Genomic DNA, 24,137 nt, shown 5'->3' on the forward strand with positions numbered 1-24,137 from the left:
GTGCAGCCAGTTTATCGAGTCTTCGTGCTCAACATTTCAATTCTTTTGGGGAGGTGGGGGAAACCACTCGGCTCTATTAGCGCTCACTTCTTCCCTGTTAGAATACTGATGTGACTGGTTTCTTCAGATGAACCAGGATTGGACTTTGTGATTAATGAAGACAACACTTCAGTTTCCTGCCACTTATATTTTTTCATTATTGGTTTTCGGCATGTTGCTGAAAGAAAGGCTACATTTTCACAGACTAGTGTCAACATGACTGCAATCTTTATTTTCACAGCTAAGGAAGTACACAAAGCACCTGTGTTTATAGAGAAGCTACAAAACACAGGTGTGACTGAGGGATTCCCAGTGCGACTGGAGTGTCGAATCTCGGGGGAGCCATCTCCTCAGATATTTTGGAAGAAAGAGAACGAGTCACTCACATACAACACCGACCGAGTGAGGTTAGACTGACTTGGAATAATCTCCCCATGTATAACTTCAATCACGATTTATCCTGTAACACAACTGAAAACCTAGAAGGACTTAAGAATGCTTTCTGTGAACAGCAGCTCATAAATATTAACGAGTTACTGTAATAATTTATGACATTTACTCGAACTTGCAGCCAGCCTGGTGGCTCCACCAGAATTAAAATGTTAGATTTGTTTTCCGTCCTTGGACTTAAACAACTATCTTTGCACTTTAAGCACATGGAGAAGTAGTTTTTCTCTTCTCGAACTAAGACTTACAGAAATTTACTGGTGAAAAATGAGGCTCCTAAGGAAAGCTGTCTGCTTCTCAGCAGAAACCTGGATCCCTAACTCTGCTGCATTAGTTAAGCAACTAAGATTCAGGGGTTTTTGATATTCTAAGATCTATAAACTTGTCTTAAATATTTGATAACATTTTGTAGGAACGCTTAAGAGCAAACTCATGATATCTTGTGAGAAAAGGAACTCGTTACTGATATGACACTGTAATAAATTATTGCTGTCCTTCTACATGACTGAGAGGATTTCAGTACCTTGTTCCTCAAGTTTTGTTATCCTTTCCCCAAAGTCTGGGTAAATTCTGGCGTCCCTACTACTTAAATCAGATTTACAGATGCCTTAATCTGTAATTGTGAAAGAGAAGTTACTTTATGCATTTTTGCTTCTTAGTTTTCAACAGGGGGTATTAAACTGCCAAATTGTCAAACATACTTAAAGTTTTGTTTTCCACTTGCTAATTTCAGGGGAAGTTCCATATTAATTAGAAGTGGATTATAATTTGTAACTAGGATTGGGTCTGTTTATAATGACATTTTAAAATAGTCTACACCGTTTTGCAATTGAAATAGTAATTTTCTATTTTTCTTTTGTTCAGCATGCACCAGGATAACTACGGCTACATTTGCCTGCTTATTCAGGGAGCTACAAAGGAGGATGCGGGCTGGTACACCGTGTCAGCTAAGAATGAGGCTGGGATTGTGTCTTGCACTGCCAGGTTGGATGTTTATAGTAAGTGACTTCAGTTTTCATGATGACATTAATCCCTCCAAAAGCAACAGTTCTCTAAGTTTCAGTTCATTCACAGAATGGTTTACATTGGTCTCTCTCTCTTTCGTTTATAGTTTCTCCTCAATAATAACGATCCACATCAAGACAACAAATGCTCTGTCAAAGTACATTTCACCATCTTTCAGATACCTAAAGCAAAACAAGCATGCATGCTTTCTGTCTTTGCTTAGTATATTAAATACAGCTAATTAACAACAGATAACAGCATGACTACATTATTTTTGTGGATCATTATTACTCTTGCTCTGCTAGCACTTCCCTAACCTTTTGTATTCTTTTGTACAATACTCTGTAATACACCTGTGGCTGCTACCAGGAGTGTAGTAGATGTTTTATGGCTTTCTGCTTAATTATTCAGTTTGTTCCAAAGCAGCCCCTTACATAGTGAATGTTTTCTTAAACCAAAATCTCTTACCAGTCTTCTCATAACAAGAATGAAAGGGGGCAGGGAGGGGGGAGGGGGAGAGACTGAAATGACAAATGATGGCTTCTGGGGCGGCGGTGGTCGTGGCACTCGTGAATTAGAGACTTGGCTCAGCATACGAGGGGTGGCAATGGAACCAGACGATTTCCTTTCACACACAACAAATAACCCTCAAACTGGCCTGTCACTGTAATATTAGTACACGGAAACAACCCCCTTGCTGTAACCCTTCTCCGTGACACACGGAAAGGTAGAAAGCAATGCCAAAAAGGCAAAGTAACAAACACAGACACGATTGTTTTTACTTCCCACATCTGAAGGTGAAACTAGATTCTGAGGAAAAAAGCAACCACCATGGAATGAAACAAACTTACCTTTAGCATAATGGTTTTCTGCTGCTCAGAAATCAGTATCTCCTTTACAAAGGGCTGATTGTGCATCTGTCACGCTTTGCTGCACAGCTGAAGATGGCTAACATTTTTTTCTTTCCCTTTTAATCTATAGCTCAGTGGCAACAACCACCTCAGACAACCAAGCCAAAGAAGGTGCGGCCCTCAGCCAGCCGATACGCTGCACTTTGTGACCAAGGACTAGACATCAAAGCAGCTTTCCAGCCTGAAGCAAATCCAGTCCACCTGACGATGCAATCTGGCTTGGTAGAGAGCGATGATCTGTAGATCCAACTGCCACTTCCATCATTTTCTTTCGAAGCAGAAACACTGAAGCCATTGCCTTGACCAATGATACTCCTATGTCACTTTATGCAAAGGCAAACACCTTCAAGTACAAAAGATAAACAACAAACACAATAACCATATATTCCTTATTCATTATACCAAATTAGAAGAATAGATAGATTATTAATAGAGATGTACACATTGCACAACAAATCACATTCACCAGTTCCTTATACCTAAGTTGCTTCAGCTCTTACGAATAACCCTTTTCATAAAGGCCAAAATACATCAGAGAGACAGATTTTTCAGAGGAGAACACTGTTTATCACTACGTGCCTTCATAAGCAATAAGTAGATACTACACAATCGTAATGGTGCAAGATGTTTTATTTGAGACCATTAGATCACAGAGAAAATTAGAATGTATGGTTATCTATAGTTCTAAAATGGCAACGCATTCTGATAGCGACAATGAACAAGTGCAATATTGTAAGAATAAAACAGGAAAGGACAAGGAAGAGAAACGTAAGCCAATGCTGTATCTCTGCAAACTGCTTTCTGTTCTACAATGAAAAAAATATCTTGCCTTAAATGCTGTTGGTATGGACAATTCTATAAAGCAACATCAACACCCTAATTTTAAATTCCTTTGTATTTTTCTTTTTTTGCCATCTAGGAGGAGGCTTACTTACAAACATACCGCAAAGACAGTTTAAGCGTAAGCAATTTAACCTCTTCAAGATAACGAAGCAAGAGCTGACCTGTAACAGCAGTCTACTCCAGACCATAAATATTGGTAACTAGACAGGGGAAAAATGGTGGGAGGGGACGTGGCAAGAGATTGAACCTCTCTATGGAATTCCTAAAGACAGTCTGTAACCTCGTCATGTTCCCATTCGAGAATCTGAAATTCTACGGTGAGACGAAAACTAGGGAGTGTACGTATGGCACGTTCGACTGTTTAAAGCTTGTGTAATGTGTATGAGGATTTTGGAAATGTACAGTAAGTGAAAAATGGGTTGAGACTGCAATATGAACTTAAATGACAAGTATACACCACAGGTGATAAGCTTGCAGATCTGAGGAAGTAGAAAATGAAGATGGACAAAACCAACATCAAATTTGCGCTTTTTTTTTTTTTTCTTCTTAACTTAACACATGTCTCTGGTAGATTTTATTTTTTTCTGCTCCCGATTGCAGACAAATGACAGCTCTGTTAATGGGTAGAGTCTGTGCGCCATAGATGAAAGGCCTGAAGGCTAGTTTCAGAATGCAAGGCAAATCCCCATCAAACTGGAGCCCCCCCTAAGTCAGCCCTGCCTAGGTAGTTTTAAATTAGAACCAAATGGATTTCAGATGAAGGGGAGGGAGGGATGGAAGAATTACTAGGCCTGACAAGGAAAATGAGCATTTGATGGTACGAGCATACTTCGCTATGAAAGGAAAACACTGTATTCCTTATATGAAGCACATATATGGTATCTTTCATTATTTATAATAAAAGTGTTGAAATCTTTTATCTCAGTTCAGTTATTCAGAAGTCCTGTACTTAGGGGTTTTTTTTAATTTTGTAATTGTGTACACCATATATTGCATTACTGCTATACGTGTATTGCTTTGTTAGTACACAAAGTTTGTTTTGTTTTTTAGTGACTAATAAACTTTAGCACATAAGGTAGTACTGTTCTGGTGCAGGATATGACCAGTTACGGGGATCGTTAATCTAGATTAACATCATAGTCTGTCATGTGGGAATAACCTGATTCTATTCTAGAAAAAGTATGTCATATCATTTGCCAAATTTTTCTCGACTGTGACATGCTACTTTACTTTTTTGTTTAGCTTCACTAGCATTATTTTGCCACCTTTTATTTGTATTTATAAAAAAAAATGTATTATCATTACTTTGGATTGTTGTGCTGATATAATGTGGGTTTAACATCAATAAATATTACACAAATAGAAAGTTTTCCTTCTGGTAAAGACTATTAACTCTTTCAGTACAAGCACCCAAGTGTAAGATTTAGAAATTTTAAATACTATGAATACAGATGAAATGAGGGCTATATGCAGCATCTAAAAATGACCAGAATTTATCAAAATATTATGCTTGTGACCAAGAATCTTGTTTAAAAAAAACGGAGGAACACGACCCATAAATTCAAATAAGCTTTTGCCAAATAAAAGTACCTGAAGATGCTTTTTTTTAATAGGTAACAAAATAAGCAGGTCTATTTTATGCGTCTAGTAGTTGCAATACGACATCACTTACAACTGATCCTAAGGGCATGGCCCAAGTGCTGGTAAACTGGTGTAAGAACAGTCTTCTAAGAAGGCAATACCAACATTAAAAAATAAAATGTTAACATTTACTTGTAAAATCCTGAATATTAACTAGCTTCTCCTTCTTTCCCTTCTGTGCAAAGATACTGGGAAAGATGCAAGGTAATCATTTTTTTCTTCTAGGTTTACATTTCAAGCATTGATCACTAGAAACAGAATTATCTCAGCAATTAAGTGAGTAGTGACATTAACGGTGATACTGCAACTGCAGTCAATGGAGTTCTGTCTGCTTACAGTACATTTGTCTTTGGCTTAGAGGCTAAAAAACTGAGACTGCTCTTGTGAGCTGGCTGAAGATGAGGTCATCAGTGCTTTTTGCCTCTGTATATATGTAGAGACACACACTTAAGTAGTAAATCACATCTCTAAGCAGCAAAGTTGTTTTTATGAAAACACTCAGCTGTGCTGTTACTTAGTTACTGGGACTGTTTGGGTTTACAAATTCAGAGATAGAAGTGTGGCACAGGAAAATGACATACTTTTCAAGCCAAAAATCTGAAATTCTTGGAAGCATCAAAGTAACTTTCAGAAGTTTAATCTCCCTCCGCAAACTCCAAAGATAGATAGTACGACTTGACAGTGTACTTTTATCATTTCATAGGACTAAAAAAAGAAGTCCTATTTTTTTGCAAGACTTCAGGTTTAGCTCTGGGAAGACTCCAAATTATTTAGGAAGCTGCTCAGTCCTAGAGCATTCAAAGCAATCAAAGACTCAATGCAACTACATTCAGGACGATGACAGAACCCTGTGTCAAGAGCACCAACAATGAGGTGCAAAATTCCACATGCATGAAGTTTGTTTCAGCTGGTGGTGTACCTTACCACACAACCCCTTTTTCCTGCAACTTCACCATCAGAACAATTAGTTAACATATTTTTTTTTCCCTCACAGCCAACTGGGGGTTGGAGATCAAAACCAAGCTACAGTACAATTTGAAACCCTAGTTTATTAATCCTAGTTTCTGTCTATATCACCACTTTCAAAGACCATTTTAATTCACTTAGTTTGTACGCTAATAAATGCCTTGATTCTCCACCTATGGACAACTACATCCTTATCTCTGCCAGCAGCCCAAATGGACTTACTGTGTCAGTAAATACTTCACGAGATCACATTATCCATCGTGTCATGATGCTGAGGAGATGAGCTGCGTGCTCCGGCTGCGTGACTCAGCTGTGTGGTATAGAGGGATTAACACAGGCACTGGAAATGCCTGCTCAGGTTATGCATGTTGACAACAGACCTGATTCATGGCCTCACAATGCAGCTGTACATGCAAGGGGCAGAATCTGCTGACATTTAGCTCATTCTCCTGAATTAGCTAAAAGAAAAAGCCCCCCCCCCGTAGTTTTTCTGTTTGAACAGAACCATGAGCACTTACGACACATCAGGCAGATGAAAACCCAGCTCCTGCCCCAAGAACTTTACAGTCTATTCCAGACAGCACACAGTATTCTTTAACGTGTCTTAAAGTTTGCAACTGTAATTCAGAATTAAGCCACAATTTGCATCCTTTTACAAAAGTGATTAATACATAAAATAATGTCATACTGCACTGAATCGCTAGTAAAAACGTCAGTGTTTGGAACATAACGCTCAACTCATGCCTAGAGCAAAAAAGCCAGGCTACACGCCACAGTACCTGTACAGCAATGATTTCAGGAGCTCTACAGAGGAGGAAGAGGAATGAACTTCAGTCCAACACCACCAGGAAGGAGAAATTTTTTGCTTTATACACCAACTGCAGAGCAACAGGTAAACCCTGGGGAAGGCCCAGTCTTGCAATTGCTGTCACTTTCTAGTTCTGTAGTAGCGTAAATGGTCCAGAAACAGCTGCAGAACAAGAAAGAAGAAAAAAAATAACAGCACATGGCCACTACTCAGAATGATGACATCATTTACGGCAGGAGCTCTACAAATCTCATCACACTGAATGGATTTGGGTTTGGGGTTTTTTTTGCCTGAAACTGTTCTGTTAAACACACAAGTAACCATGCTGGCAAGCTTTTTTTGGCCAACTCTTGGCACAGACATCACAGAGTATTTCTACAAAGAGCAGAGGGTACAAAAAGGTGTTGAAAATAACTAATAAGATAAGACTTCCCATACAACAAGCAACTCTATTCTGTTGCAGATTAAGAACTAGCAGATTTTGGAGATGGCTTTCACCTGAAGCATTTGTCTGAGCAACTGCTGGAGTCATCTGTAGGAAAGGGCCTGTCTAAAAGAAAACCTGTTTTACCACAGTATTCTATAGTACAATTGTTTCTTATTAACATATTAACTCACTTCCTCCTACAACACTTCAGAATCAGATTCATTGAACATTTTTGTAATATATTGTTAATCTACAATAAAAATTTTACTTTTCTTAAGTTCTATATTAACTTCAGCTGTACAGTCTCTCGTCACTTACTAAGTCATGTTTAATAACGTATAATAAAGGAAAACCTAAAATCAAATGTAATTCTTCTATCAGCACAACTGTTAGTAATTCCAAAGATCTTGAACTGTACGTGAATGATGTCATTCCAGGTATGGAACAGCAGCAGCTTTCAAGAACTTCAGTATGTAAAGGTCCAGATCCACTTTCCACTGGGAAAAAAAGCGTAATTACATAATATGGATTTCAAACTCTAAAATAGGCTCTGTTAGTTGTTTCCCCTCAAAGTCCTGTATACAAAAAGCATAACACAGTTAAAAATCTTAAAGAAGTAATTTTTAAATTATTTTTAAGCTTTTTCTGAGCAGCAAGTCCATTGAACAACCAACTTCATAAAAGCAGAGCAAAGCTTTCATTTGTGATTATTAGTGTTTTCTTGTAACAAACACCTAAAAATGGTTACAAGAAAAGGCACAGCTACCACCAGTAACTGTCATTCTAAAAAAACGAATTTCAGGTCAGCCTATACATCCTAAAAGCGGAGATGGAGTGTCACCGTGTTTCCAATCACTATTTCCGAGGACTAAGACATCAGTGATCTGTCTTTGCCCAGGGCAAGTGGCATCCAAGCCTAAGGTAAAGGAAAAAAAACCACAGCACTTTAAGCGAGGAAGAAAAACGTTGATGATCAGTGAGACCTCCACTGCCCTCGCTTCAGAGGTCAGATTCCTCCTGGCTGCTTCTGGCAGACGTCAAGTCAAAATTCAGGACTGAACGCCCCGTAAATGTGGTTGAGCTCAATGTGGAAGTCAGAAGAATTAGCAGAGACATAGCAGAGCACTAATCAGCAGCTAGTACAGCAGAAATACAGTTCCTGTTTACAAAGGATAATACAGTAAGGGGAGCTCAAATGAGCTGTCCTTTTTAGAGGCGAAACTAAGTTTATTACTTTGGCCATGCAAGTAGCTCTTCATGGACAGCTTCAGCTGAATACACCTGAATAAACCATTTCTTATGAACAAAACTCACCTCACATAATGATCATCTAGTATATTTGGTTCTCCCCCAAATGTAAAGATACTGCCTTAATCAATGACAGAGAGCGGCACAGGATAAGCATTACTAGAAGCCAGATAATACAGCATTAGGAAGAAAGGTATCATGATGCTAATAGAAACAAAGATTTTACAGAAAACTTAGTAAACAGCTTTGCAAAACCGTGTAGTAAATTGACCTCGCTAATCCAATTTTTACTGACCAACTGAATACAGCTTCACTGCCTAGAAGAAAGCTGAGCATGACCTTCACTCTGGTGCTCTGAAAATTATGGTTAACTAGAAAACTACGGTTGCTCTCTGTTCTATATGCCTCCCAACAACAGAACTACAAGAACCTGCAGGGAATGGATGCAGTTCAGTCTACGGCTGGCAGAGCCCTCTCCCCATCAAAAATCATATATGCACACACTAGACGGCATCTATACAAAACACATGCAATGACTATATTGTTTCTTTTCTCTAGGGTTGCAGGAAGTTTTCAGTAGAAAATCTACCAACTACCTGAAAGAAATAGGATAAAAAGTCAGACTGACAGCAGCAGGAAGTAAACACTGGAATCTAGAGCTTTTAACACGTCTTCAACATCTGGGTGGAGATCTGTTTACAACACAGGCTCCAACATATAGGTGCAACATGTACTTTTAGTGCATTAGCATGAGAAGCCCAGAGCTGGGAGATCTGCAGATTAGAATCCGCAAAAACAAACTGCTTCACTAACATGCTTCAGCAACACCATATAATCCACTCGCAGTTAGCCCTAAACAAATTGCTCAAAATAACGCAGCAATTGCAAACCCGTTAACACACTACGCGTGCAAGGCCACCTCAACAGTGTCAGCCATCAGCCTGGGGAACGGTAACACCCACGCAGCTCCGTTTGCTCAGACAGTTTTAGTTCAGCGGCCTCTGTCCCCACACTCCCACTGACATTGTCCTAATGTGCGTATAACAATACCAAGGAAGATTTGGTGGGTTTCACTTGTATGTTGTCTCAACACGTTTGACATCATCATACCCAAACTGGCAATTTGTTACCGAAGTGGCCAAAGCAATTTTAGTTTTAACAACTATGACAGAAAGATTCGTTTTTATTTCAGAATATGAGGCTATAACAGTGAAATACATGAAGAAAAAAAGGAGGAAAAAAAAAAGTAGAATTGTATCTGATGTATTTCAAAAAGAGTGAAAAAAACCATGACTGTAGGTTTCAATGTCGTATTTTGTTCTATGAAATGAACGTGTCCCAGGATCTTAACAGGTATGAGCTGTTAATATGAAAAATAAAAGCATAAAATACTAAAACAGTTGTGGTCATAGTGATCTAAAGATATCTGGCAAGGTACAGTTAATATTTGTTACTAACTCATTAGACGTATCTACAGCAAAAAGAAGCCTTTGGCACTGACATTGAACATAGTCTGTGGGTGAAAATAAAATGTAATCTGGGGCTTCAGCAGAGTTCTTAAAGAGCCAACGCTCTTTAAAGACTTCTATCCACCACTATATTTGCCCTTTCTTTTCAAACGCCGAATTAAGTGGGTGTACCTGGTTTTGGAAAGTTCAGTTTTCATCAGCTTTACTTAAATGAACTACAGTATGCTTAAAAAATAAAATAAAACAAACAAACAAAAACCAAAACTGTCAAACAGTTGCAACAATTTATGTTTCAGTTTCATGCAATGCAACCTCTCACACTATGAAACACATCAAAGGAGGAAAATTTATCTAACAGCAATAGATAGTCATTACAATGTATGTTAACTGCAGATAATAATGTAATAAAGAGTCTGTGAAGGTTGGGGTTTAGATATCCACTTCCTATCCAATTTCACTGAACTCAATATTGAAATCCTTTCCATCTTTAAAAATCACGCCTTACGTCCCCAGACAGCTCAGGATATATGGATTTGGACAGGTAACAGCAATGCCAGCTATTAACTTTGTGTCTACACAGGCAACTCCCCGCCCCTAAAACTACACAGATACTAACCAAATACTACCAATACAATAATATGCCTTAGGATAGACTGCCCTCAGGAGGCCAAAATGAAATCTCTTCATAGGATACCACACACTAACTCAGCACACACTAACTCAGGACACTTTACATGCATCTGTTACCATAAAAGAAAGTCTGCAAAAGAAAGTCTGTGCCTTGCAACAGCTCCTATGTAGAGCTGCAATATTAAAAAAAAACCTCAATGACATTTTGTGCGTCCTGCTAGAAACTTCTACTGATGATAACGAATTGCAATACATGCCTCAAAAGTAGGAAAAGACTAACATAGTGAGTTCACCACAGCCACTTCTGAGTTACAAACACAATTCTTAAGAGATAAGCAGGAGAAGCAAGGCTCCAATGGTACTTAAAAGATTATAGGCAGGTTTTAAGCAATACAGTAGGCGAAGAAACATCAGATGAATAAGAGCACATGCTCTCACTTCCATTAGGAATGGAATCACAGAAACTTTGTATGTCTAGTAAGAGACTGGACTGAAGTTTTCAAAATTCAGTTGAGAAATCACGGTAAGCGAGCCAAGCACGCAGTCCTACTCAAGAACACCTGCATGCAAAAAACCCCAAAACATTTCTGTATAGCTCAGCATAAATGCTAGCAGCACAAGACATAAAACCCGAATGTCTGTCTTTAATCAAGGGCAGTGACATAACAAGCATAGCAGAAATATGACAGAAGCAAGACAAATAAGCAAGATAATGATACAAAACACATAGGAAAGCCATCAAACTGAATATCAATATATTCACTCATCAAATCAAATATGGATTGAATTTCTCAGCCTAGTAAGGCAAACTCTGCTGTTAGACAATATGATTACCCACATAATTAAGATGATGGCAGTAGCTAGGACATCCAAGGACTATAAGGCCAGCAATGTAACTGTAATGAAACACAGCCATTATCAGCAAGTTGGATAAACGTCACACTGAAGAGGCCAAGATCACTTTTTTAATATATTTTTTCATGCAGACAGTCAGGGCTACTCAACTCTGGCTGTGGTCCCTGGGAGCATAAAAGGTCTGAGTCAAAATGCTATTTTCAAAGACTGGCTTTGTGATGGTAACTTTTATTTCCGCGAGAATATTGACCAAGTTTATTAATAAAGACAACAGTCCACTATTGCACAGTTCCATAAAAAAGAAGTAACACAAAATAAGGAAATACGCTAAAATGAAACCCAAAAGACAAGTAAAAAAAAAAATAAATTAAAATGCAATGCTTGATGACAACACTCAGATTGTATGCACTGAAATTCAGTATGATGACTTTGAATACGCATGCCAAAATAAACTTTTTTGGGAAGACGGGGAAGCTAGCATGGAGTAAGAGCTACTAGAATTTAAAAGTCAACCTTTGTAAAACCAGCAGTCTAGCTCTAGCAGTCAAATGGAATCTGTCACCGAACGTAAAATCAGATCAGAGTGTAAAGGAACAATTTACAAAGTGCATACAAACCGAACACCACCTTAGGAACAGGTACCGTGCCTGAATAAGACAAGCAGATGATCAAAATAAAAAGCAAACTGCTCAGGGAAGGCAAGGCCACAGAGAAAATAAAATCCCCAAACTCTGAACAAACCCCTAAATCAGTTTTTGGTACCATGCAGGAACTCGAGCAGAACCTCTACAAGCAACTCACTGAAGGTGTTACCCCTCAGAGCAGAACATTAGAAGAGGTTACAGAGGAAAGAGTGATAAATGGCTGGGGCTGGGGGCTCTCAACTCCTTAATTCTAAAGGAAGTAAGTAACCGCAGTGTGAAACTTCTGGGTTAAAACTGCCTCATTGGCAAATGACTGGAAGCTAGGAAAAGTGACAGCAAGCTTTGGGGAATTCTGTGGGTGGAAGAATCACTTGTTTTTTAAGAAGAGATTCCAGAGGGACCCAGGGAACTATAGACTAATTATATTTTTCTGTACATAGCAAATTGGCAGAAATTGTTCTAAAACTATGAAAACAACTGGATAAACATACTGAGGAAAGTCAGAGTTGCTTTTGCAAAGGAAGGGCATGTTTGATAAACATTTTAAGAGTTTTTCTAAAGACTAAAAAAAGATGAGAGTAAGGAGATCTAATACAGCATGCTTGAAATTCTAAAAGGCATCTGACACATCCCCTTGCCAAAAGCCATTAAAGATGCTATGCTGCCAAGAGAAGAAGTTGTCACATCATTAATTTGTTCAAGATAGAAGAGAAAGGTTATGAATCAGCAGTCATTCTTTGCTAAGGACATAGATTGCCAACAGAACACCACAGGCACCCATGCTGGGGCTAGCAAAGTACAACCTACTCATAAGGGTGCTGAGACAGCAATTTCTGAAGCCCACAGTATATTCCAGTAACACTAAGTTACTCAAAGTAATAAAGGAATTATATAAAAAATTGCACAACCATTTCACTGAGGAAACAGGTGTCAAAATCAGCAGATTAAATTCAGTGTAGATAAATGAGAACAATTCACACTGGGGAAAATACAAAGTCAGTCCTAAACACATAAGGACATGGGCTCGAAGTCGACCATTAATTATTTATGACTGAATTGTTGTTCTTATATAGATTCTGAAAAGGTAAGTGTAAAGGTTAGGAAAAGGCAAAACAAGCAGGCATTATTTTTGGAAGCAATATAAAACAAAACATCCCATTCTTATTATTTTTTAGATAAATCCACTGCAAATACTGTAAGTGGTTCCACCTGCTTCTCCCTCCTTGAGGAACTGGAAAAGTAAAGGACAACAAAGATGATGTAAGGTACAAAAGAGCTTTCCAGCAACAAGCAACTAGAAGAAATATGACTCTTCAGTTTGAAACAGAAACAACTGAGGCAGGCAGGAAAAAAATAGAAATCTACAAATTCAACAGGGACACAGAGAGAGCACAAGAGGGTGTTCTAATGTCTCGCCAAATGTGCAGGCCTCAACTAGAGCTATCAAATGGCAGATTCAAACATACCAAATTGCTGGAGGTACAAGAGTCTTCTAAGGACACATCACCACACACTTAACCTACCGTCTGCATTCACTACTTCCACTGTCTGGGACATCACACCCGGCCAGACAGAACCCTACTCTGACAAACAGGTATTGCTCCTTAGAGTAGATATACACAGTAAACACTGAAACAAATTACTGTTTTTAACTAGCTTTCAGTTCTAATTTACCGGTTTGAAGAAAAGGGGAAAAAAGGTCTTTTAAAAATATGACTTTAAGGCAACCAGCACTTCACTCTAGTCCTATAGCAACAGCAGTACTGAAAACACAGTTTGTATTGCAACGTTCACAAAAATTACTTAGTGGCATACCAAGCTTCTTCTGAGGGTGTTATTCCAGGTTTTAAACACAAATATAAACTAGAAATGCCATGGCTAATAACTTATTTAACAGTTCCCTTACCCCAAAAAACAAGGCATAATAATAATTAGGGTCAGAACTCACTAAGAGGAATTTATTTTTAGTCTCTTAATTTTGGCTTCTGGTCAAGATATGTCAGACAGGCTTTGCCTGTAAAATACTAAGGAAAGGTATGGGCAGCAGCCAAGTTACTGACGTACTACTACTTGACTAGTAAAAATGGGAGTACCAGCTGTCCTTCCTCACCTTCAGTGCCCTCGGAAAAAATTCATCTATTCTCTGGCCAATTCCTCCTATCAAAGAGAAACGTAATTAGCAATTATATTTTTGGTGTGAAGACACATATGACACATAACTTTTCACAGCAAATAACACCACGTATCTACAAAGAGATAACAGTAAGATAAGGACTCCTGAAAGGACTACCTTTAGTGATAATTATATTCAACACAGCCAACTATAAAACCCCCTGAATATACAACCATTCCTTGTATTATTTCTCAATACATACCTGCGAGAAGCTTGAACACGCACTGTTCTCTGGAACAAAGACAAAATTTCTCAGCTGCACAAATGAAGAAAATCTCAGACTTTAAAGACTCAAAGTTATCATCAGTGAGATCTCTTTCTGTTCTTCAGTTTCTGCCAAGACGGGAAGTAATTTCAAAAGTTGAATCAACATCTGGATCATGATGCAATGAACACTGGAGCTAAGAAGTGAAGGTCCTAAACCACATTGATAGTTTTCTTCACAGCTGATAAAAACATCAATTACCAAAAATTACTTGATCTCAATAGAAAAGCCCGAGGTCAAATTTTTGGTAATTTTTCAGCAAGAGAGGAACACTCAGGATCATTTACAGCTGAATAATTACTCTGCTTCAAAAGCTGCTTTGAATAAAATAAATGGCTATTTTATTGACTATACATACATGTTAAAGAGCATCAACATAAGCGTTGAACTGAGTGTTTAAGAAGATATAGAGGAAAACACCTTGACTTCACGCTCTGGATGTGATAAGTGTTTTCTAAACATCTACTGAGTCAGTGAAAGTCTTTTATGCGGCAAGGTCTGCAACTGTACTGTTCACCAGTGTATGTGCAGCTCCAACGCAGAATATTACAGAATTAGCAACTCCAATGACCAACCAACAGTCCTTCAATGTATACACGCCAAGGGCTACTGCATTAAATGAGTGCTGTACATACATTCAAGGATGGAACTGAGCAGGTTTTGTCTTTATGAAAAACACATCGCATGTAATTAAATCTCCTAAAGGCAATTCAGGTATGCTGCAGATTTAGAAGCTCCTAGCTTTGTAGTCTTAGCTACAAACAAACAAAAACCAAAGAAAATTCCTTGGCACTTTGTAGGGACTAACTGATAAGAATAAAAAATTATGCAGTTTGCAATCTTTGCCCTACATGAAAAACTTGATGCAATCTTACTTGCCAACCAATAAACACACCTCCACACTTTATTAACCTTTGTGTAACATTATAATTCAAATAAAATCTCCACTCTATCCCAAATTGGAAAACATGATTTTATAAAAATATAGTGCTTTAAAAATTTATCAGCATGTTATTTAAAACTATACCAAAACCAGATCTTTTTCAAATTGTTACATACACAGACTTCATAATATCAAATGGACTCTTTTGGGTAGCTAAATGTACATGCTGGACTTTACCACTGATGAATTTGTCCTCTGACTAAACAGTATCAAGTCATTTTCATACATCAATCTTCAACTAACCTCCACCCACGCCCTTTAATTAGTATATATTTATATATTACCATCATGACATTTAAGTGGGTACTTATTCAAGGTAGTATTTAAGTCAGAAGCTGCAAGCCTCCATCTACAACTAGAGTACTCCCTGTAACATAAGGGGACTCTAGAAGAAAGACAACAGCTTGTGCAACTTCACGAGGCTCTCCAAATCTTCCAAGGAGAATTGCTTTCTTCAACCGATCTTCTTCCAAATGAGCAGTCATCTCCGTGTGAATAAAGCCTAAGAGAGGAGAGAGATTTGAAGAGTTACCTAACCTTCAACTAAATTTCTCTAGCGGATTTTCCCTAGAATCCTCCAAAGTGAAATCTACTAGCAGGATTCAGCACCAGCTACCATTCTTCAAAGTCTCAGAATTTAGTCCACATCATTTTATAGCTGAGACCTAACCATTTTTTTACCTAACCAATAAAACGTCTTCCAGTTTTGGAAGCATTGATGTAATAATAAAAAAGCAAAGATCTATGGAAGTCCATTAAAAAAAAGGTAACTAAAATTGGGTCCCAAAAGCATATTTAATATAACTTTCCTGAAAGACAAAATACAGTCATTTCACCAAAACATTCTCAATAGAAACAAGAGTATGAAATCTCTGTCAAGAAACCCCTACAGCTTGCAAGCGTTTCCATTATATTTCAGAAATTATGCCAGCACTTGCATAATTTCTATTACAGCACTCATCTGAAGGATATTTCTTGACATTTTTGAAGGACATTTCTTTACAGTTATCTGTTTTCTGAGGTTCAGTTTTCCCACTGCTGCACTTCTCTTCACATAAGCTGCAGCTTCATAAAGAGCCGATCATCTCTGCTTTCTAGCTGTCACCAAGAAGAGAAAGTCTCAGTTTTGCTTTCTACTGTACAACTCTGCCCCTTTATGATGGCTCTGGACCCTTCGGTGTGCTGCTCAACTCACTAAACGATAAAAAGTATTTTTCCTGCCTAGTTCACAAACTGGTTCATGTAGAGGTCTGAGAGGCATTAGAGCTAGCACAAGGTGAGCAGCAGAGTACACAGTTATGAGTGGAAAAAGTCAGAAAAGACATAAGGATTTTTCCTTAAAGGGTGATGGTTTGCTTGGGCCAGATCGTCTTGTGAAATCACAGCCTTGTCCTCACAGAACTCCTTCCAGACTCTCTCCTTTTACTACAGGGATAGACAGGCATGCTTTCATGCCAGCTTGTCGTGGTCTTTCGTGTTTCTCTAATAACAAATAAGCATTCTCTAGCAGGAGACGAGGGTAGCTATCTATATAATTAGTTCTTCCATCTGCAAGGACAGCAGGTTTTGAAGGAGGAGCAAAGAAAAAAAAAAAGATATTTATTATGTAATAATGGATAAAGTGTAAGACACACTCTGCCAAATTTCTCAGTGTTCCCTTATAAAGACTGAAGGTTTTGTAAAAGAACATATTATACTTTTAACTGAAAAAAAAAGAGATTAAAAACATTTACTTACAAAAGTTGAAGAAAATAATAGCACTTTGTACTTTCAGAGTACAGCAAATATCCATCAGTCTTGATGATCACGTATTGCAACACTCAAGGATGTAGGAACTTCCCAAAAACTAACCTGGAGCAACCACGTTGACTCGGATTTGCTTTTTTGCTACTTCTTTAGCAAGGGAGCGTGAAAATCCAACTAATCCTGCTTTGGTAGCACTGTATACACTTTGACCAGAGTTGCCTTTAATTCCTACAATGCTTCCTAAAATAAAGAAACATCAAAGAGAATAAAAGATTAAATGACTAATTTGAAACCTTGTACTAGCTTTATCATGTAAGTTTTAAATTTGGAATGGAAAATGAGATTACAAGAAAAGGAATTAAGTATATTACTAAATGTACTTTATAGCCTACTGCTGGGATAAGCAAATCCCTCAGTTATCTATGATTTTTGTGGAATCCATGTATCTATGTTGACCAACAGGCACGAGAAGAGTAAAATAAAGAGCTTTCAAAAAAAATACACTTGGAAAGGAGAAAAAAAAAAGAAAAAAAAGAAACCAACTGTACCTATTTGATTCTTAGTTAATAACTAGCAGCTGGTAGATTTAGCTACTGAAAGAGCTGATAATGAATGATGAAATTATTTTTTTCAATAAAATATACTCTGAGGTGTTTATTACCGAAACAAGCTGGTTTTACATTTAGAAGTTGCTGAAATTACACAAAAGAATAAGCATTCATAAAGAAATGCTGAACACAGAACGTGTAAATACAAAGAAAATAGTCAATTGTAACAAGTAACATTTCAACATGTTATACCTGTTAAACCTTTCTAGAAAAATATTAGAATCATAGAATTGCCTAGGTTGGAAATACACAGAATTCCACTGGATTAGACAAGAAACTTACCTATATTGACAATAGCACCTCCCTGTTGTTGAATCATGCTTTTTACAGCAGCTTTGCATGTCAACATTGTTCCCAAAAGGTTAGTGTGAATCTGAGCTATCATATCTTCAGTCTTGGTTCTCAGTAACAAACCATCCCTGATAAACAGACCAAAAAACCCGAAAGAACTCACTGAACAATACCAATGATCACATTTACTCATAATAAAACATGACTGATGAATGGAATATTAATGGGCATTTATATGGTTCTATACATTCTAGCCTTCAAAATGATGACATTGCATGGATGACACATAGAAGGAAAGAAGTTAGCTATGCTTCTGGCAACAAAGCCTCCTTTGCAGAGAGGCATCAAACACTGTTTTGGACCGTTTCAGGGGGAAGAAGTAGAAGAAAGAGGAGTAGAGGGGCAACTCAAACTCAGAATGCAGGAACTACAGCTATATCATCTGTTAGAATTTTACTTTCGTCAGGAACAAAATATTGGTGAGCACTTAATACTGTCTTCAGATGTACTCATTAACAATACTCTCACTAAATACAAAGGCCATTAGCACCTTACAAGAAGATGCAGTCATCCAGAACTACATACAGTCTTGTAATGAATAACTAACCTGTTGATCCCAGCTGCATTAACCAAGTAGTTGATAGGACCTAAATTCCTCTGCACCTCCTCAAAAGTATTTCGGACTTCTTGTTCGCTGGATACATCACAGCTAAATGCCAGGTGTCCTGCTGTATCAAAATAAAGGTACATCATGATAACAGTAAAAGATGGTACACCATTCATAAACCTTCTCCAGAATTTATCAAGTCAATTGCAAAACCAGATGTTGAACTAGTTGTAACTTGAGGAACGCATTTAATCTCCGAGAATTAAATAAGGACAATTTTCAAGTATTGCATTGATTAGTTATGTGACAATTTCTTGTTTTGTATTTTGGCCTTTTGAAATCAGAAGTTCAACTTGAGCAGACTGGTCTCAGCTCTGGCTTGGTCAGGAGCCAAGGATGACTCAATTCATAACACCCCCTTGGTGTGACTTTGAACAATTCTTTTCATCTTACCTATTCCATCCGCAAGATATGAATTGCAACATACTTAACTTTCCCAAACAATATCGCAAAATGAAAATTGTACTGATTCAGCTTTTCTGTCAAATTTCTCAGTCGTTACTTCCATTTTCATCTAGTTAAACAATGAGGTTTATTTAATGATTTACTACTTTTACAAGTTACCTAAGCATTGGACAGCGAAGAAAGCACTGCAAAGCAGCATACGTACCACCAAGATTATGTGCAGTGGTTTGGGCTACTTCCAGATTTCTAGCAATAATCGCGAGGCGGCAGCCTTTTTGTGCCAGTAATTCTGCAACAGCTTTTCCTATTCCTCGGGATCCTCCAAAAATGGCGCAAACCTTGCCCATCTTCAAAAACAATTCACAAATTGCAAACAAACTATGAATTTCAGGTCCAATATAGCAAAGAATAACCACTGTTCTTGTCAATATCACAGCCCTTACTAATCTGTAACATTTTGTAATACGGGATTATAGAATTAGTAAATTGTTAATTTTTTATTCACCAAAAAAAGAAATATTTGAACTAAATCAGACACCACTTCTACAAATGTAGAACTACTGCAGTAGAACTACAAATTCTGAACTAGTAAAAAAGTTATGCATATAATCTAGCATTTCAATTCTACTGTTATGATAACTCCTGTTCAGTTCTTGAAATATGCGATTTACGTATCTAAAGGCTGTAATGTATTGTCCAGCTCTTTATTCAAAGCCAACACAGTAGTTGTAATTATATTGTTCTTGCAAGCACTATTCTTGTACTGAAGTCATTTAGCCTCAAGGTCTCACTCCATCCTAAGTATCTGTGTTGGACAACCACATTGCAAACAATACAGAGCATGATTTGATACTATTGTATTCACACTAGTTTAATACTAAGTTACACTACATAATACTATGTTTTGCCACTAGCCTTAGGGGTTTTTGTTTCTGCTTTTGAACGGAAAAAAAAAAGGTTTTTGAAACGTGAAACGATTGTGAAGTAGCTAGCTTAGATGTTTAGGAAGGAGTGTAAGAAGAAAGTACTTCTGTAGAATGATCTTTCATTCTGCAACCCCTAGAAACCAATCAGCTGTTCTGGGATTTCCTGAGGAGCCAGAGGCAGAATCCAAGCAATAGTAATGAACCTCTTTTCCATAAGTTTGAATAAATCCTTGCTGAACCCAATTAAACTTTGCCTCCATAACATCCTGAGGCAATACGTTTCATTATTTGTGGAAAAGTACTTCCTTTTGTTCTTAATTTGCTTTCTGATTAGGGAACACTATGCATTTCTCTTCGTATCTTCCCCTCACCATTCATAACTTCAGAGGCTACTCTTCTGCATTTTACCCTCCTCCTAGATCCTCTTTCATGTCTACTTAGTTACTCTTATACACATGCAAGCTGTTCTGTATCTCGCTAAAGACTGTCCAGGCTCTTAATCCTGACATTCTACCCTTTGCCTTACCTAGATCTATTATACCCTTTTCTGATGTGTGATAACCAGAATAACACACAGTGTTAAGCACACAAGGACATCATCAACCCATATAATAGCATAACGATTTTGGTCTTCTGCGACAGGGCCTGGAAAGGCAGCTCGTCCTTTTCTGTAACAGAAAGTAAACCCATATGCTTGAAATCAACCCATGTGTCTGCTTCCAGTAGCAAGTTTAAATCAGCTTTCTAGGAATAGGAAGAGGATTAAATATTTGCATGTCAGGTGGCGACCCTTTTGAAAGAACAGATACGAAAATGCGTCCTGATGAAGACAATTCCTTAGTGATAAAAAAAGACACTACTGCCTCACCAGAAAGACTTTTCAGTAGTCTTCATTAGGTAGCTAGAGATGAATCAAGAAGTCTTGAACCTCATTAACCGCAGTTCTTACTGTCTTAGCAGACTAAAGGCACAATCAATCAACCCAAGTTTTGATGACAGATTTGAATCAAAGTCTCAGTCTGCCTTCTCCGTCACAACTGGTCTCTTCTTATACAGAATTAGCCACAAAGACTCTAAGAAGTTCTTGCCCACTTATTGCAGCAATGTTGCACTAGGATCTATTCCTCTATTTCCTCCTCCATATTTTGCTCTTACCAGCACTGAGCATACCTACTCTCTTGTTTTTATTTGAAACATGGAATAATATAGATTAGACGGGACCTCTGGAAGTCATTTTGTCTTACTTCTCCACCCCTAAGAAGTGTCAAGTGAACCATCTTATACTGTTTATAAATGCTGTCAGATCTATATGTATGCTTTTTTCCAAATAATTCTGAACATGCTTAGCTACACAAGACCCAAAAAGCTGCCTATGAGGAGAGAGCTTCTTTAAAGTGTATTGCTATATCCTTCCTGTTCCCTATGAGAAAAATCTTGGTGATTCTACCATTCTCAGAAAGAACAGTGGAAGCCCCTTGGCCATTCACTGGGCATAAGCAGCAGATAAGGCCTACTTCCAACAGAGCAATATACAATTTGTGTTTTAGCACAAAAAATACATGCAGAGTCCTTGCAAGTTGTGACTTAGGACAAAAAAAAAAAAAAACCTGCAGTGGGAAGAATAACCCTATAGTCCCTTGTCAACCAAAGGCAGGGAAAAACATGTATCTTTTTGAGCAACAGGCTCCTCTAGGCCGCCACACAGCACACGCAGGCGTCTGTACCACCTTTGCCCTCTACAGCCCTCCTCTTCTTTCACAACGAACCGTTCAATCCGTGACTACCAGGGCCTCAACGGCACCGCTGTGAACCACCTCAGGGGGCACAGCTCCGCTGCGGGACACCTTTCAACAAATGCGGGTCGGGATACCCTGGCCGCGCCGGGCCATCCCCAGCAGCGGTGGGCCCTCAGCCCCCTCACCCGCGGCCCAGGCTGCCCCGCCAGCACCCCGTCCCCAGCCCCGACGCATCGAGGACAACCCGCGCTCCCTCCCCACCCCCCCGGCTTTTTTAGGGAGCGGGAGGGGAGATCCGGGCTCCCACCAACCTCCTCCGACCAGGGGCGACACTTCTGCCCCCACCGACCGACGGAAGCCCCTCACGGCCCGAGGGGGACCGCCCTCCGTCCCCGCCCGCAACGGCCGCGCCGCGAGGGCCAACCGCCGCCAACCGCCTCCGCCCACAACCGCCCCGCCCGCCGCCAGGGGGCGGAGGGAAGGAGCCGCCGGCCGGCTCGGCGCTCACCCTGCCTCTCCTCCGCGGGGGCGGCGCGGAGCGATGGAGGGAGGGAAGGGGCCCCCCTACCACCCCGGCTCCCGGCCCGTCGGTCGGGCTCAAGGTGGAGCCCGCGGCGCGGAGAGCGGGGCGCGGCGGCGGCCAGGAGCCCGCCCGGCGCGGGGCACGCCGGGAGGTGCAGTCCCCGCGCGGCGGCGGCGGCGCCACGGTGGCAGGGCGGCCTCCCCTCACAGCCCTGCGCGGGCCGCGCGTCCCGCCCCCCTCCCTTCATCGGGAAGGTGGTGCGCCACGGGAGACCGATGGAAAAACGGCTTTTATGTGGATTTCGGTTTACCCTCTGGTTTGCGAGCAGCTCGGCGTTTGTTTTCCTCACAGGGGCTCCCCCGTGGCAGGGTGGCTGGTCGCTCCACAGCGAGAGGGCGACGCACCAAGGCGGGGCCACTGCCAAGGCCCCCCGCAAGCAACGCAGAATGAGTCTTGGCTCTTCTGCTTTTATTTTATACTTCCAAGCTTTTAAAATGTGTTTTACATCTAGTTATCTTGACAACATCCATCTGAGGCTTCCCGGGTTGCCTAAGGACTCGTGGCACGTAGCATTTACGTGGGGCATGAAGTAGCTGCCGTGCTCTGAAATGGAGGCCTCTGTTTCCCTCTCTATATACAAGAAAGTGTTTCATACGCAGACATGTACAAGCAGATGAACAAGGATTTTGTCACTTTCATTTTGCCATTTCTTTGCCCTCAAAGCTGTAGGATTCTGGGGGAGGCACCGCTATTCCAGTAGAGTTAAACTGGAAACACATGAAACTAGATAAACCCAGAATGCAGAAACACCTGTAAGGGTTCCTGTTTCTTAACCAAAATTCGCTTCGTGATATGCAATCAAACTAATATAAAAAACTGCTATGTATTAACAGTTAGGCTGTTAACATTTATGTCTGATGATACACTGCAGAGGTTTCTGTGGACTCTTAAGTCACACGTATGGAGTAAATTTTTTTCACCTGAGAAATACGAATAAAATCAATCTCAATTGTTGTGCAAGAGTATACTTTTGAAATTATTTTGACAAAAATTATTATTAAAAGGTTCCACAAAGTAACAAGTGTCATAGTCACACTGGAGTTTCTATGAGCTCAGCAGGAGTGTAACTTTGTACAGTTCTTGCTTTTGACTTGAGGGCTGTTATTCAGGATTCTAGATTATAAATGTTACCAGGGGAGCTCTAGAGAGTTTAATAACATTACCTGTATTAATGTAGGATTCTTTATCCATGGATCATTCTTTACATAGAGAAGGAAAAACAGGTTTAGGCATTGCTAAACAGATGAACATCTGTAAGAAAAAAAATCTTTAAAAAAAGGTGCTATGCAAAGTTAGTTTCTTTGAGCAAGAAAATTATATTATATTGCAAGCTGGTCCTGTTTTCAAAAGAGTAAATGAGATTTTTGTGATCCAATGACATTTCAGAATATACCATATTATGAAAAGCTGGACGTCCCAGTGATAAGTAAGAAAAGGCATAGAGAGCTGAGACTGTGACTCAGAACAGCCTCCGGCCAAGGCTTTTGGTCTCTAGCATAATGAAGCATCGGGATTCACAGAGGAAAATCAGGGCTCTTCCTTCAAGTGATAGATATAAGCAAAATAACACAGAGGGGAAAAAATATGGCATGTTTTCTGAAGATGTGTATACTACAGACAGAATAACTACCATACTGTAAGAGGACAGCGGCAGGCAGATTTTATGTGAAAATTATATTAGTAATTATGACTTTAACCTATTTGTGACCTGTGTCCTCATCCAGACAGCTGACCCATCCCTGTAAGAAAGATAAAGAAAAGCTGATCTCTGCTGTACTGTTAGGACTTTGCTGACACAGAGTAAGGACGAGATTCACTGTATTTTTTTTTAAACTGTGTTATAGGCGGCAAAGTAAAATAT

General features: G+C 39.3%; 2 protein-coding genes across 13 annotated transcripts in view; one reads left to right on the forward strand and one right to left on the reverse strand.

Moving 5' to 3' along the window:
• Positions 1-4,616, forward strand: part of PALLD (palladin, cytoskeletal associated protein) — a 198,649-nt gene extending 194,033 nt beyond the window's left edge. For 6 of the 8 annotated variants that reach the window (XM_074586946.1, XM_074586950.1, XM_074586948.1 and 3 more), the window contains 3 exons: positions 281-446; positions 1,351-1,484; positions 2,473-4,616. In XM_074586946.1, coding sequence (XP_074443047.1) covers positions 281-446; positions 1,351-1,484; positions 2,473-2,645 — 473 coding nt within the window. In that variant the 3' untranslated portion in view covers positions 2,646-4,616. Of the gene's footprint in view, positions 1-280; positions 447-1,350; positions 1,485-1,597; positions 1,649-2,472 lie in introns of all 8 variants that reach the window. The other 2 variants (XM_074586951.1, XM_074586952.1) reach the window with 1 other exon arrangement.
• Positions 247-22,346, reverse strand: CBR4 (carbonyl reductase 4). Of its 5 annotated transcripts, none has more exons than XR_012587001.1 (9): positions 22,005-22,166; positions 19,237-19,378; positions 18,567-18,687; positions 17,951-18,087; positions 17,166-17,300; positions 15,599-15,816; positions 14,309-14,439; positions 6,632-6,822; positions 247-2,745 (listed from the first exon to the last, which is right to left on the reverse strand). XR_012587001.1 is itself a non-coding variant. In XM_074586956.1 (6 exons), exons 2-6 carry the CDS (start codon positions 19,376-19,378, stop codon positions 15,638-15,640), a joined length of 714 nt encoding a protein of 237 aa, XP_074443057.1. In that variant the 5' UTR covers positions 22,202-22,346; the 3' UTR covers positions 14,687-15,637. The 5 variants fall into 5 exon arrangements, 3 of the variants coding, with proteins under 3 accessions (XP_074443057.1, XP_074443056.1, XP_074443059.1); XR_012587002.1 differs by lacking the exon at positions 22,005-22,166 and adding an exon at positions 22,202-22,332 and having other exon boundaries at positions 250-2,745; positions 14,309-14,552; XM_074586956.1 differs by lacking the exons at positions 247-2,745; positions 6,632-6,822; positions 14,309-14,439; positions 22,005-22,166 and adding an exon at positions 22,202-22,346 and having other exon boundaries at positions 14,687-15,816.
• Positions 22,347-24,137: the final 1,791 nt, after the last annotated feature.

The sequence above is a fragment of the Larus michahellis genome, chromosome 5 (assembly GCF_964199755.1).
Source record: "Larus michahellis chromosome 5, bLarMic1.1, whole genome shotgun sequence".
NCBI classification, from domain to species: Eukaryota; Metazoa; Chordata; class Aves; order Charadriiformes; family Laridae; genus Larus; species Larus michahellis.